The sequence below is a fragment of the Nestor notabilis genome, unplaced genomic scaffold (genome assembly GCF_000696875.1).
Source record: "Nestor notabilis isolate BGI_N333 unplaced genomic scaffold, ASM69687v1 scaffold34886, whole genome shotgun sequence".
Classification (NCBI taxonomy): Eukaryota; Metazoa; Chordata; class Aves; order Psittaciformes; family Psittacidae; genus Nestor; species Nestor notabilis.
The window spans coordinates 6734-21574 of record NW_009932140.1 but is presented as its reverse complement, the minus strand read 5'-3'; the positions used below and the strand labels follow the sequence as shown (position 1 = coordinate 21574).

Below are 14841 nucleotides of genomic sequence, written 5' to 3'. Positions count from 1 at the left end.
CAGAAGGAATCTGCCTCTTGTCTTGATCTTTGGAAGTACGTTGGACCTTTTTCTTATGTGGTTGCAATAGGTTTTTCACTGAAAAAAAAAAATAGAGCAGCTGTAGATCAAGTAATTTATTTCTTTATAAGCCAAAAAAGGAAAGTCTGTGTTTTGAACACACTTGACGTGTTTCTTTAAGGCCTTTATTGGCTGTATCATTTCTCAGTGTTCTTTAAAATGCCGCAGAGTGTGTCTGTAATTGTATTTCCCACTGAAAGGTAGTTGGGTTTTGGTAGTGGTTTCAGGCAACCTTTATGTGTTTTCCTTCTGGTTCTGGCTCGCTTTGTAGCAGGCAGTTAACATGCAGTTAACGTTGGTACCTGACTTGCTCCTCACCAAATAGTCTGTGGTTGTCAGTGCAAGGTGTGTGCATTTAGTCTTTAGCTTTTTCCAGGCTTTCAAAGTACATCAAGACTGCAGTTTTCATTGTGTCTGTGCACATGTTGCTGGTCACTTAAACTTCCCAGTGCATCCCAGGGAATCAAGCCCAGGAGTCCACTGACACTGGCAGCTGTTTTATAACGGACACCTCATTTAGGTGACATCAACTATAGGAGGGATGTAGAAAACCACAATCAAGCCTGGGTAGCAGAGGTTCACTGCTGAACTGAGTGTCTTTCCACAGTGTAATCTTGGGTATGGTAATACTGCATTAATGAACTGGGTGATGAAACAGAGATGCTTATAATGTTTGTGGTGATCATTAGTTGAGTTGGGCTTATGCTGAAGATACAGTGATGAAGGGATGTATTCTAAAACCAGGAAGATGTTCAACAAGAATTAAGGTACTGTCAAAACACAGAGGCAGAAATAATCAACTGCCCAAATAGAGGCTGGGGAATAACTAGCAAGGTATCAGTTCCTCTGGAAATACCCCAAACATGACAGTAGGAAACTGGATGAAGTCAAGGTGGTGTCACACTCAAGCAAAACTTATAATGAGATGTATAGACAGGGCTGTAAGACCTCTGTAACATGCAAAGAAATTCCACTCAGAGCATGTAAGGCCCTGGCTGGGGAGCACTGTAGCTTAAAGTCCACAAGACTTTAAAGCTACAAGACTTTAAACCACCTCTGAATTTCTGATCAAAGATTAAGTTCCACTAGTTATCATCCCTCCTTCTGCCCAGGTTTCCCAGCACTGGGATAGAGTTTGGTCTTCCTGCAGGATGCCAAGTGAACTGAGCATTGTTCAGCTTCAGTGGCTGCACTCACCTTCTTTAGACATTTGCATTGCACAGCTGTTACTAAGCAGCTTGTCTTCCTTAACCCATCCTTTTGGACTTTAACCTGCTATTACTTACGTACGTCATAGCAATTCTGTTGTGTACAAGCATTAGAATGGTTGTAATAGAGAACTTCCTTAGATGGAGCAATTCCTTGATGTAACTCCACAAATAACTGTTCCTGTCTGCTTAAAAGCGGTGGGTGAACTTTGTGTGCTGGGAAAAGCAATCATTAAGAATGAAAGTACAGGAGTGGAGTGTTGGACTGTGAAGAATGCTGTTCTTCAGTGAGATGCCAGCCTTTCCTTGCTGTATTGTGTTTAAAGGCAAGGTGTGGGACAGCTAGCAAGGAACTCTGCCTTCTGGTCTTAGCTCTGTTGTATAACCACAGAGGAATTGTCCCTGTCTCTGTGAGATGAGTGTATCTGCTTCCTCAGACATGGTGAGGAATACATTCTCCAGCAGTGCATTTTAGTAAGGTATTAGGACGCATGCAAATAGAATTAGGAATAGAAATAGGAACTCTGGGGTATTAAGTAAAATTGTTATGCAAAGCAGATTAAGAATGGATTCCACAAGCTGTGAATCTAGTCTGATTTATGGACTGTCATGCATGTGTATTTCCCCAGGGTATTCTCACTTTTACTGGGTGACCAGCTTCATTTGTATTGTAAAGCTCTAAAAGGGCAACCACAGCTGGGATGGCAAGCACATGTTGTGTGATTGCTTGTTCTTCATTACCTTTCTGAGCATTTCTGTTTGTTATACACCGTCAAGTAATGGTTTACAACAGAGCCAGCATGAGGAGGGGAGTTGTGTGAGACATGTATGATTTTGACAGGCTTGCAAACAGCCACATGGCCACTGCTGGTATTTCAGCACTGTTTCTGTGTTAAGTTTGAAAGCAGCTCAGAAGCACTCACTGGAATGCTTGATGGGGGGGTTATTGTTGTTATTTTCTGGTAGAGTGGTTTTTGACCTTCATCCTCAGAGCTTGTGCCAAGAGCTCTTACAAAAGCTCGTTAAAGGCCTGAAAAGTTGTAGTTGGTTGTACTTGGGTAAATAGTCCAGAGCATATGATTACAGATATGTTTTATACTTGGTATCCATGTTGCTGAACATGAAGGGATAGCTAGAAACAGCCCCTCTTTTAAGATGGCCTGGAATTGATAACATTTGTGTTAGCAGATGCAGGAATAGAAACCAGGAGACCTTACTCTGACCACCAGGTAAATTTCTTCTCAAAATGGAGGGTTTACTGAGAAGCTTCAGGCAATGTGTGCTCTGTTCTTTATGTACAGATGTGCATATATGCATTTGGGTTATTTTGGGGTGTGGTTTTGGATTTTGAACCTTTTCCAAACAGCAGGTTTTTACTCTGAATTCAAGGCTGTTCTCTACTCAGTAAAAGGCAGGATGGCATCGAGCTCTCTAGGCTTAGAACTTGACCTGTTCTTTGTGTGCTTCACTGATGCTGCTGCTTTTGGGACCTTGCTTAAACCTGACTTAAACAATGCTGATCTGTTGACTTTTATAGTAAAAACTCAGTGTGGAAAGACACAAGCAAATAACTGTCCCAGCTAGTACCTGAGTAAACTAATCTCCACTACACAACAGTGCACGCCCAAATGCTCTTCAATGCTTTCATATTCAATGTGGATTTGGTTTGAGATTAAGGAAGGATGTTTTGTCTTCTGTTTCCGTGATAACATCCTGAGCACTACAGCTAGTTATAAAAGGCTGGTCCTGGTCTTTAGTCACTGTAAACTAACCCTGGGTCTGTTAAGGAAAAACAACACTCCCCTTCTTTTTAAGAAACTCTTCTTGTGGATCCATGGCGTTCTGCTCTCTACACGTGCAAGCCAAGCTGTGGAGCTGAGGCTGTGAGAGCAGTCTTACTTTCTTGCACTCCATTTTGCCCAAGCACTGAGATGAGACAGTGCACTCACTGCCACATCCAGATGTTGAGCACTCACCCTTACGTTATGCAGTTCATCAGAATTAGTGTTCACTTCAGCACCATAAAAGTTGCTGAACATAAAACTCATCTCTCTTCTGAGAGTCCCTGCTGGTACTGAAACGCTTGGGGGTCTTTCAGATGAGAGAAGCCTAATTAGAACACGAGCTGGAGCTACTTCTAGCTCTGTAAAGCTATTTGTGTTTGGCTTGTAAAATCACCAACATGGATTTTTATTGCAGGCTCTTGTTCCTTCTGTAATGGAGGTTTTGCATCAACCTTCTCCTTGAAAATACTCAAGCTGTAGTATCTTTAGCTTAACCTCTATATAAGTGGTTATAGTGGCAGCACTAATTTGAAGAGAATTCCGTAATTGCTGAGGCTGACATCTCTCTGTCCTTCACAAACAACACAGGCAGAACTGGTGAATTCATTATCATTTCACCTCTGTGTGTTTGTGCTAGTGGAAGCTTCCTACACAGAACCACCTCACTGAAGACAAGACGTGTGGTGAAGTTCCTTGAGCTTTATTGACTTTTTCCAGAATTCCATTAAATGTTTTGGTGGTCACTATAATATAATGATGTTTTTTTCTTCCCAGGATGCCCAGAAGAGCTGTGGCTGCCCCATCCCTGGCAGTGTTCAAGGCCAGGTTGGACACAGGGGCTTGGAGCAACCTCCTCTAGTGGAAGGTGTCCCTGCTCGTGGCAGGGGGTTGGAACTGGATGAGCTTTAAGGTCCCTTCCAACCCAAATTTGGGAAAGAGAATTGTTGTCTAGATTGTTCTTTTTTTACTTCTCTCTGTCTTTTTCCTATTATCTTAAATAAATGAATAGGTCTTCATAATTCAAGGCTTTTGCCAGAGGGGTAGTAGTAGTAGTAGTACAAGACTTGCAAGGCCTGAGAGGCAGGGTAAGTTAGTCTGTGCTGAGTTCTGTCCTTGTGGCTAGACTTGATTGTACCTCAGCTAACTTAAAGTTGCCTCAAGTATTCTCGTGTTACATACAGAAGAATACAAAAAGGTGGTTTTGAAGTGAAAGCTTGAGTGCTGATTCCCAGCTCCATTCCTCTCCTTGGACTTTGTTAGAACACACTTTACTCGCCAGCCAGTGCTGCTGTGGCTTTCTTGACCCCTGTATCTCTTTCTCTCTATCTGGAGTTTCGCATGGCGAAATACTGCATGGAACTGTCACTGCAACTTGCCTTTATCACATGTAGTTAGAAGTAACATCATTTCCTATAATCTTACTCAGCTACTTCTTCCCATCAACCATTCCTGAAGGTTCGGGGAATACTGGATTTACCTCTGAACATTTATATGGAACGAACCTCCATTGATTTGTTTGATAGACTTGGGGGACAATATATTGTCTACAGTTTGGAAAGAGCAGCTTAGTTCCTACAGTGGCTGTGTCCTGTGACTTTCATTGTCATTTCTGGTTTGCTATCTCTCAACTTGGTCATGTATTTTACTTTGGACTAGTTTCCAGGCTCCTTTAAGATAAATGGCAATAACTTGGTTTCTTTAAGAAGGAAATACACTTAAAGACAGCACCATGTAACCCAGACACCAGCCTTTTGAGCTGAACAGCTTCAACATTTGCTCTCCTTGCTTCCTGCTTTCAGCTTGGCCTGTTGTGTACACTGGCAGTGGGAACAGTAGGTGGGTGCAGTTCGAAGCAGCAGTCACTTCAGATACGGCTCTGACCAAAGCACTACTTGAGAAGCTGGGTTTGCTGGGGTGGGAAGCTTTTCTGAAAGGATTATTTTGGAGTTTCTATAGTGATAATGAGAACTGGGGAGAGGGTCAGAATGGAAACCTGTACCCGTAACACATCATTGCATTATATTCCAATCTACATGCATTATTTAGGTGTTATTTTATAATGCCTTATAGCAAGTGCAGTTTAAGAAGCAAATCTTTCTCTGCCTGTTTCCAGTAACACTTGCTCAGTACTTAAGTGTTTTCACAGCTTTTTATATGAGCCTAGAGAGCAAGTGTTCACAGTCTTAAAACATGTCCAAACATGGTGCTTTAGGTTTTGATCTGAAAAACGTGGACATTTTGCATTTCCGATGTGTAATGATGCTAAATTGAATTTACGGAAAGGCCTGAAATCTTTCAGCAGCGCTGTGTTCTTGAGCTAGTCCCCTTGATTGTCTAACAGTTGCATTACAATGCCATTTTGACGTGCACATCACCCTGGCTTTCCCCAAGATGCCATTTCTGCTGCCTTGTTGATGGTGTTTGGCAGCCAGAGTGAGGAGGATTCGTTTGTTCAACATGAGCATGGGAGCTGCAGGTTACCAGGTCACATTTTGGGTTGTCTGCTGCAAAACCCCAAAGAGATGGATTTGAATGTCCTCTGGAGCTATTTGCAGCAAGTTTATGGGGCAGGAAAGTGCTCTATAGTGGACTGTGTTGAACTTGCTCGGTTGGATCCTGGTGTAGCTTCCCCTGAAGCAGTGGGTGCTTACTGGGTTTTTAGCTGGTTCATGCCTCTCTTCGTGGAGCAGAAAAGGAGCCATTTTTCTCCTAAATGACAAGCTGTGTTAAAGCACCTCTGTGGAGGGTGGAACCATCCTCCCAGCCACCATCCCATCCTGCCCCTAAAAATGCAGCTGCAGATTTGCTGGCCTTTGAATAATCTATTCACTTCTTTAACGTTTTAACTCCTGCCCTTGTTTGAGTGTCATGAGCACTTTCCCTGCATTCCTGAGACTTTGGGAGGGTTTTCCATGTACTGCATCGTTTTCTTCGTGGCAGTGGCAGTGCAACTTTGTGGAGGAGAAGAAACAGGCTGGCAGCTTGTGCTTGAGCAGTTGTGCTGCTGCGCTAAGGAACAGAAAGGAAGAATCCTAAAAACTTCACAATTCAGGGAAAGAAGGAGGTTCAGAGCCCTTCCTGAACAAGTTTTTTGGGTTTTGTCACTCCAAAACCAGAGCATTCCGATGAATTTGGCTAAATTTGCAAGCACATAAGTACGTTTGAGGCCTTCTGTTTAGTTCATGTTTGCATATGGAAGTCAGCTTGAGAGTTGAGGTGCCAGATCTGCTTGTTACGTTCTGGTTTAGTGCCTGCATGTTCCTGAAAGTTGTTCGCTTTTGAGAGGATCAAGACTGGTGTGCAACAGTTCACCAGGGTGGAAAGGCTGTGCTTAGACACACTCACTGGGTATGGGATTAGGAATGGCTGGGAATGCTTGCTGTGTAGCTAGAACTTGGGAGAGCTGCCTTGTGTGCCTCTTGAGCAGTGCCTCTTCTCATCTGCATGGGAACAGATGGGCTTTTGTTGATAAGAGATCTATTATCAAACTAGGAAACTGATGGGCAGCAGTCGAGCCGCTATTACAGTGACACAGGGCTCACTGCAGGCTGAGGACATCACATGGCACTATGTGTTCAAATGTAGTGGCTAAAAATAGCCTTCCTTCTTCCTCCTCTTCGGCACAGATGCCCCAGTGTGAAAGGAAGAGTCGCTCTGGCATAGACTTGCTTAGATCTAGAGCAGACAGGGGGGTTGGCCGCAAAGGGATGCTTTATGTTGTGACCTATACAAACAGCAGCAGCTTTTAGCAGTTGAGAGAAGTAAGTGTTTATGCCTTTAGACTTCTGTGCAGACCCTGAGGGCTGTGTCTCCCTTTGGAGCACTGAATCTTTACTTTTTGTTGCTTTACTTCTTGGTATTTATTTGTTTGGGGAAGTTTTCAAAGCAAAACACAGTGATACAGGCAGCGCCTGGACTAAGTTTTATAGCTTGGGAATAGAAGTCTGGGAAAATCTTAACCATAGCTCAGGTAAGAACCTTTCTTTTCCTTAGAGGCACAGCACTGTTTATTAAGGATCCAGATGATACATTCTTCCTATCTGGAAATTGCTGGAGGCCAGTTGGAGCTATGGGATAGAGGGATTTACTGGCTGCTTTTCCTTAAGTGTTTTGCAGCCAAATGGTTTAATTACTTAAAGTCAGTTCTTTCACTTTAGTGGGTTTACAGTTTAAAAGAGCAATGTCAGATGTAAATGTAAATGGATACACCAGTGCAGAGAGTTAATGTGCTCCTGAGTTGCTTTTTAGTTGCATTTCACTACGGGATGTTAGTGGCATACGTTGCTTTCTTGAAAGCTGTAATTTTACATAACTATTCTGCAGTTGTCATAATAACAGCCACATCACTTCATAGCAGCACCTGAATTCCAGCCTCATGCACGTGGCTGCCAAATTGTCCTGAATTTAAGGTACTTCAGTACAATCATTTTTGCTTGACTGAGCATTGGGAACAGCTCCAGCAGTGTCTGTTTGAGACACTGTCAGAAAACAATGATTTTGTAGCTGTCTGTGTTGTGGAGATGAGTCCTCTCATGATACATGAACATGGAGCTTTGTACAGTAAACAGCATGTTCTGTTGCCTCTGGAGGAGAGCACACTGCAAGAGCTGGAAAGAGGAAAGAAAGGGGTGTTTATAGGGCGGCTCTGTGTGTGTATAAGCTCTCTGGTATATATATATAGGGCATGGGGAGTTTGGCTGTGTGCTGGGGTGTGAATGGAGCTGTGACAGGTAGTTAAAATGATCCTAGAAAGGACAACCAGTGCTGAAGATCCATCAACCTGGCTGTGAAGCAGGAAAAAGCCCTTGGAGCAAACAAAGCAACTGAAGGGGGGAGCTGTGGATTCATTATTACAGCAGAAGTCCCCTGAACAGGTTGTACATGCAGCTGTGGAGGCAGTTCACCTTACTCTACCTTTTAACCAGCAGTTTCTGATGGTCACAAAGCTTCATGTGTGCTTCAGCAAATGCTCCCTCGCAGGCATTTGGCTTCAGGCCCTGCATTGATGAGTACCCCAAGCCCTGTGTGATTTGGCTCCTCCACACCTATTAGCATATCTTCAGAGCAAGATAAAACTCATTAAAATAATTTACATTTGGGCATTAGGATCTCTGATAATTTTTAATGCCCCTTGCCAAACGCAGCACGTATTAAACACACAGATCCACAGTGGTGTCCTTCACACAAAGCTACAGTTCGCCCTTTTTATTCTGTTCTTGGAAAAAGAACAGGCTGCCATATCCCTTAACTGCTCTCTGGTGGTAATGAAACAAGTCTGGAGGACACAGTCTTATCAAAGGTTTGATCTGTGCTATCCTTGATAAAGGAACACACACTATTGCGTGAAATCTGCCCTGTTAGAAATCACATCACTACGTGTCATGTTTGTGTTCTGTTGCATTGTAAATGACGCTCGTGATGGCAGCTGAGGTATGTAACAACCAAGCTTCCTGGTCATTTTAATCTCCACCTTCCCTGCTCAGTATCCCACAGCTGCCTTCTGGTGTCATCTACCTGTATTTTGTATTCTGGAGTCAAATCTGTTTGTGCACAGAGTGCTGCCTTGCAGTCAGTGTGGTGGTTATAAGAGATGTGCACTGCTTGCTTACGTCTGGATCTGCGTCAGCTTTACCTCCGAGCCTGTAACAGAGCCACACTTGAACCTGTGCTCACGTTATCCTTACTAAATGACTGAACTGTAATGCCTGCTGAAACTGCTTGTAAATAAATAAATGGAAGCCCAAAGTACTTAGGGTCTTCTAAGTGTTAAAGTCTCTTCAACTAAAGTATTATGAAATGGGCTGTAAAGGTGCATGTCTTTGCTCACCTAAAGTTGTGTAGATGTGGCCCTGCTCCTGTGCCAGGTCTGCACTGGAAACGTTGGCACCCAGGGGATGCACATCGTCAGTTGGGAGTTAAGGAACAGCCAGGTAACTATTACCCACCACAACTCCCTGAGCAGTTCAGATTGTGTTTTCTCTTTGCTTTGCCAGATTTCGTCTCGGTAGGTGTTGAGGTTTTTCTCTTTTCTGTGTAGCAGTGAGCAATGAGGCAGATGAGGGTGTTGAGCTGTCACGTGTGTTTGAAGGGCAGCAAACATTGATCTTTAGAGTTGAATTTTCTAAAGCACTCCCCTCAGCTGTAAGAATTTTAAAGCCTGTACTTGCCATTTCCTCTCTGCTTTTATGTTCTTTTATTTCCTCTCATCACCCTTCCAAAAGAAAGAGTGAGATAGCAAAAGAGTATTTTGGTGTGGTTTTGGTTGGTGTCTTCACTGTATCTATGTGTGTAAGTAGCCTTGATCTCTGGATGTGTGCTGACATTGTCTTTCTCTTTGCATTTCCTCGCCTTCCCGCATCCAGGCAGTGCTGCTCATGTGATACTTCTGTGACTTGAAGCTTTAAGTAAATAAACCAAAGCTCAGATCCAGCTTTTTGTTTGCTATTGTCCCAAAGCTAAAATAGAACCTCTGGAATGAAAGTGCTTTGGGAAAAGTGCTGTTGTGGTGCTTCATTTTAAAGGGCGGGGGCAGGTTCTGTGCAGTGTTTGCTTCCAACACCAAATAAAATGTGTTTGAGGAAAGGCAGTTTCAAGCTATAGCATGGCTTCATTTCCAGCACATAACACTACGAAAGAGACTGCTTTCAGGCAGCACACCAGCCTTCCCTATTGCACTCTACCAGTTGACAGAAATTCAGTGGAAAATAAAGCACTGAAGTTTTAAGAGCAAGTATGCTTTGAAGTACCAATGTGTGTGTTGTAAAGCACCTATTCATGTGGCTCCTCTCTTGTGACTCTTGAGCTTTCATTCATTTAGGATAAAGTCAGAGTAAGGAAAGTATCCCTTAAAAAAAGAAACTTTGTCCATGTACATTTGCTGTTTGTGTGTTTAACTTGTCTTATTAACATAAAAAGTGCACAACAGGGCAGGTCACTGTTTCTGCTGATTTAACCTGAGTTTAACTTGTATCAGCAAAACCAGCCAAAGCTGCCAGTTGTACCTGTACCTGGACTAATGTTGTCAAGAGGGAGTGGTTTGTAGAATTCTCTATAGGTGCTGCCTAGAACCTTTAACATACCCCATGTGCAACCAGTGTAAATGCAGAAAGGCTGGATGGCATCATGTTCATGCTGAAAACATCAGGTTTGTCAGCTGAACCCAGGAAAAAGTGGTTATTAGAAGAGACAAAGAATCAGTATTTCTTGGCTTGCAGCTCGTGGACAGAATTTTTTGATGACAACAGCACACTTGATAGATGTGTTCTAAGATTATGTTGTTAAAAGTCCCTGTGGACTTAAGAGTACTAAAGTATGGGGGGTTGGCACTAGAGTCCTTTGGCTTTTGTTCACCACCGTTCTGAACACTCATGAGGTGCAGCAGAGCAGGATGACTAGCACCATTTCTTACAGGTTCATCTTACAAGAGCAGTCTTGGAAACAAGAATGGGAAGAAGCAGCGAGTACCTTCACCAATTCTGCTGTATTTTGAAGGGTGCTAAGCTTATTTTTTGGTTGCTTCCTTCAGGTTTTGAATGAAGAATGTGATCAGAACTGGTACAAGGCAGAACTCAATGGAAAAGATGGCTTCATTCCCAAGAACTACATAGAAATGAAACCACATCCGTAAGTAGAGCTTTGGTGACAGGCTCCCTTGATCCCTTTGTGCATCCTTTCAAACAGAAGGATTTTCTGCTGAATACTTTACAATCTGTACCTTAGCAGATCTACCAAAATGTGTGGTTAAAGGATGCTGTTGAGTTGTATCTCATGCTGTAGTGTTTACTGTAACTCATTCACAGCTAGCTACATAGCAGGGTATTTTTGGAAACTTTTCTGGTCATTGCTCTGGTGTTTTGCTGTAGGGTCAGGCAGATCTTGGGGGGTAGCAGGCATAAGCCAGCAGAGAACTCTTTAGTAGTGAGTTGTCACCACTACCCCCTCAGGAAAAGAGTGACTGTGTTCTTGTGACGATTCTCTATTTCACTTAACATAGCAGATAAGAATAAAAACTGGGGCATTCACAGCTGCCCAGAAACATGTTTAAGGATGTTTGGAGCACTCAGTCTGTTTGTCACATCCTGAGTATAGAATCACAGAATTGTTTAGGTCAGGCCTCCAACAGTCATCTGCTCCAACACCTTCCTCCCAAAACAGGCCACCCTCTGGTTTAATCAGGCATGGTGAGGGGATCACAAATGTACATTGCAATTTCTCTTCATTTATTGCAATCATCATGCATCTCTCTGCAACAGTTTTGCAGGCATTTGAGTTCTAATGTGGTGATGTCTCCTGTGCTGATGATCAGTTTGTTCCGTAATCATCCACGGTACTTTGATTTAGAGGGATAGAGCCATCAGGGTTTTGCTTTTTGATATCAAAAGGGAATGAACAAGCCTGCAAGTGGATGAATTAGGTAGTGGGTTTTAAGCACTTTGACCTTTTCTGAAGCTGTTTAAACTGCTGATGGCAGCAGTCAGGTCATACAAAAAGCAAATTGCAGGCAGCTGAGAAAGGGAATGTTCCTTTTCTCAGCCTGGTATCAAATCGTGTTGTGGGAAGGTGGCAGGAGAGCTTTTCAAGAGGATTTGGAAGGAAAGCTACTGAAAATGGCTTTAAATCCTGTCCTAGGATCTGAGGCTCCACCCCCAGAGCCATGTTTCTTCTTGCTTGTGTTCTGCAAATCTTAGTTTGCTTTGTAACCAGTAGCAGATGAAGCTGAAAGGAAAATGCGGTGCCTCCGAGTCACCTGGGTTCTGAGGGGTTAATCTGAATTGCCACATCAGTTAACAAAGTAAAGATTTAAGTAGACATAGCTATGATACTGAGAGAAGAGCTGCAGGAGACTGGGCAGGGAGGCTTCCTGTGAGGGCACAACAGTGAGTTCAGTGGCAGGACCACCTTGCACCCTGTAAGGGGACAGGGGAAGAATTTGCTGGTTCTAGTGTGTGTGTAAGTCAAGTTTGTTCCTAATCGGCTTTTCTTGAAGATGCTGCTGAAGTCTCACTTTGCAGTATTGTAACATAGGTGGAACTCAGCCAAGGTAACTAGTTGTCTTAAGTAAAGCCAAAGGAATTGCCAAACTGTGGATTGAAGTGAGTCTGAAAGTGATGTGAGCTCTGCGCATGTGTTGTACCAGCAGTGCATCTCCCTCTCGCTGTGCAGCATCAGCAGTAATGCCAGGATTTGGGTTTGGTTTTGCAGTGCTGACTGGCTGAGTTTCACCTACATTACAAAGCCAGTCAGAGACAAGTGTTATCAAGCGTAGGAAAGCTGTGGGAATGTTGTGGTTGGTTTCTTTGGCCTAATTCTCTCTGATTTTTGACATGCTTTAATTCCTTTAATCAAATTGTACACGTGTACTTTGTAGTGATTCAGTAAAACGTATGGGAAAGTGGAGGCTTCAGGAAGGATTATAGATGTGCTCTTGAGCTCTTTCAGGCTTTCATTCTATTTTACAGAGAGGGGTGAGGTGTTTTAGGGTTTTTCTTAAGGCAGGGCTTTCATTTCCAAGTCACATGTGAGTGGTTGAGACCTAATTGAGAACTAAAGAGAATTAAACCACTTTGTAAACAAGAACTATGGCAAGATACTGAAGCCATGATATAAAACTTGCTTTACGTAACATTTGGCAGAGGCAGAATCCAAGACTTCCTTATCTTTCTGACCATTGTGCCAAAAGCCCAGGAAACAAAATGCTACCTCTGAATTCTGAAGGGGTTTCACATGGTTTCTTTAGGTGGCTTTCTGAAGGCAGCAGAGTGCAGTGAGAGGACAGGTAGGTGCTCCTTCTGCTGCCTTTGCCACCACCTCGGGTACCAAGAAGTGGCACAGATGCTAACCCACCAGGAAAGGACCAAATGCCATGAAGTATCACTGGAAATAGGATGCTTGTGGGAGAAAGCTTTTGCTTTCCATTTCAGGGGATAAAAAGTACACAAGAAGACTTGCAAGCAAGTAAACCTCTTAGAGAGGAAGATCTGGTGACTTTGTGACTTGGTGAAAGCTTCAACTTCTCTTAAAACCAACTGTTTCAGGGAGGATTCTGCAACTTTTTTGTTGCACCAAACCCTTCACTGTAGAAAGTAAACTTTGTGTGTGGAGCTCTTGTTACTAAATGCTCTCCTCTAAGGTCAACCATCTGCATGGTTATAGGCTGTGGTAAGTGCTTCTAGCCTGTGTGATCTGTCCCACAGAACTAAAAGCTGTACTTCTTGGTTGTGAAGGTGGTTCTGCTTTTCCCACACCATGTGACCTACCACTCAGCTCTTGTTTCCCTTTAATCTTGGAGGAGTCTGGAAATCCAAATGTAAATGTAGGGAAGAATCCTGTGACCGGGGGCTGTCGGTCAGTGCTGCCGGTCCGGTTGCCCGAGGTAGGTTCACCCTTGGTGTCATGGAGGTGGTCAGCCTGCGGCTTTTGACTGCTGCACAGCAGCCAAGAACCTCAGATGTGGCTTCCACGGTGCAGCTCTTCTTTGTGACTGCTTGTGTGGAAGCTGCTGGATTGTCCTGACTCGAGGAGAAAGCAAGAAAACAGGCTATGAAGCAAGTATTATCAGCCTCTTCCCTAGAACTGAACTGCATGCCCAGCTCAGCGCTCCTCTGCAGCGAAGCTAAGGGACATGGAGGGAACTTTTCTCACTTTGTCTACACATAACTCCACTCCTGGGGCCTGCCTTAGCCTTCTGAAGTGTGATACATGTCTTTGACCAGTGCTGTGGGATGGGACAGAATTAATACCCAAAGATAATCAGCAGGGAGTAATTACAGTCTCCTCTAATACTTATGCCTCCTAAGGAGAAGCTACCCATGCCTTAGCCACGATATGCAGAGCAGAGAATAGAGAAAATTTAAGTTATTAAGGATTAAGCTTTTGTCACTATTTTAGCAGGTAGAAATCTTTACCAAAACTGTAGTATTTGCAAGATGCAAGGGAAACACTGGGAGTTCACTCATAGGTTTCTCTTCAGAAACATCACAGCTGTAGAAAGAAGATCCTGTCTATGGACTGACCTATCCTGCACAAGTGGAAAGGGTGTTTTGTATCAAAACCAATTTCTAATCTCTTTCAGATGAGGTGGTAAGTCACGACTGCTTCAGAGAGACTTCATTCAGCAGCTGGTTGTTCCTGCAGCCCAGAGACCAATCATAAATGCTGCTATATCATGGGGAAGTTCAGTAGTGACCAGCCACCAGTGAAGGACTTCTTTGTTGTCTTTGAGTTGATGGCATCATACATTTTGGACAATTAAAACTTTGCACGTAGACATGGCACTTTATTCCTTACTGTTAGAGGAAGGGACTTGCTTGAGCAAGGCATTTAATCTGATTGACTTCAGGTGCAGACCACCAGAGACATGTGAACTTTGGCCAAGCTTGTAGCCAGTTCCCAGGGTTCTCATCTTAGGCTCACAAAGCAGGACTTTGCTGTGAAGCAGTTGCATATATCAGGTTCTTGTTGTGACGTTTTATATGCTAAACTGCAGCTGCAATAGGGTGCAAAAACAATGTGAATAATACATGAAATTCTGAGCAGGTTTTTTCCCACCTCTGCAAGTAAATCCTATAATTTGAGGATTTCACTCTTGCCACATCTCTGCTTCACTACACTGGGTGGAATAGGGCTACTGCAAGCACCTGCTTATCAGGTTGTGGTTGCTTCATTGCCAGGAGGAAGCATTATGGAAAGCTGCATGGTTCAGTGGCCTGTATTGGAGTGGCAGTGAGGTGCAGTGTAGTGATTTGTGTCAGGAATCACTTCATCTCGGTGTGAGTAGCTACACCTGGCTC

The 14841-nt window shown here is 43.5% G+C and overlaps 1 protein-coding gene across 3 annotated transcripts in view; it reads left to right on the top strand.

Moving 5' to 3' along the window:
- The window catches only part of GRB2 (growth factor receptor-bound protein 2), a 42580-nt gene that overhangs the window by 23976 nt on the left and 3763 nt on the right, over nt 1-14841 (top strand). For all 3 annotated transcript variants that reach the window (XM_010016217.1, XM_010016219.1, XM_010016218.1), the window contains exon 2: nt 10578-10675. In XM_010016217.1, coding sequence (XP_010014519.1) covers nt 10578-10675 — 98 coding nt within the window. The remainder of the gene's footprint in view (nt 1-10577; nt 10676-14841) is intronic.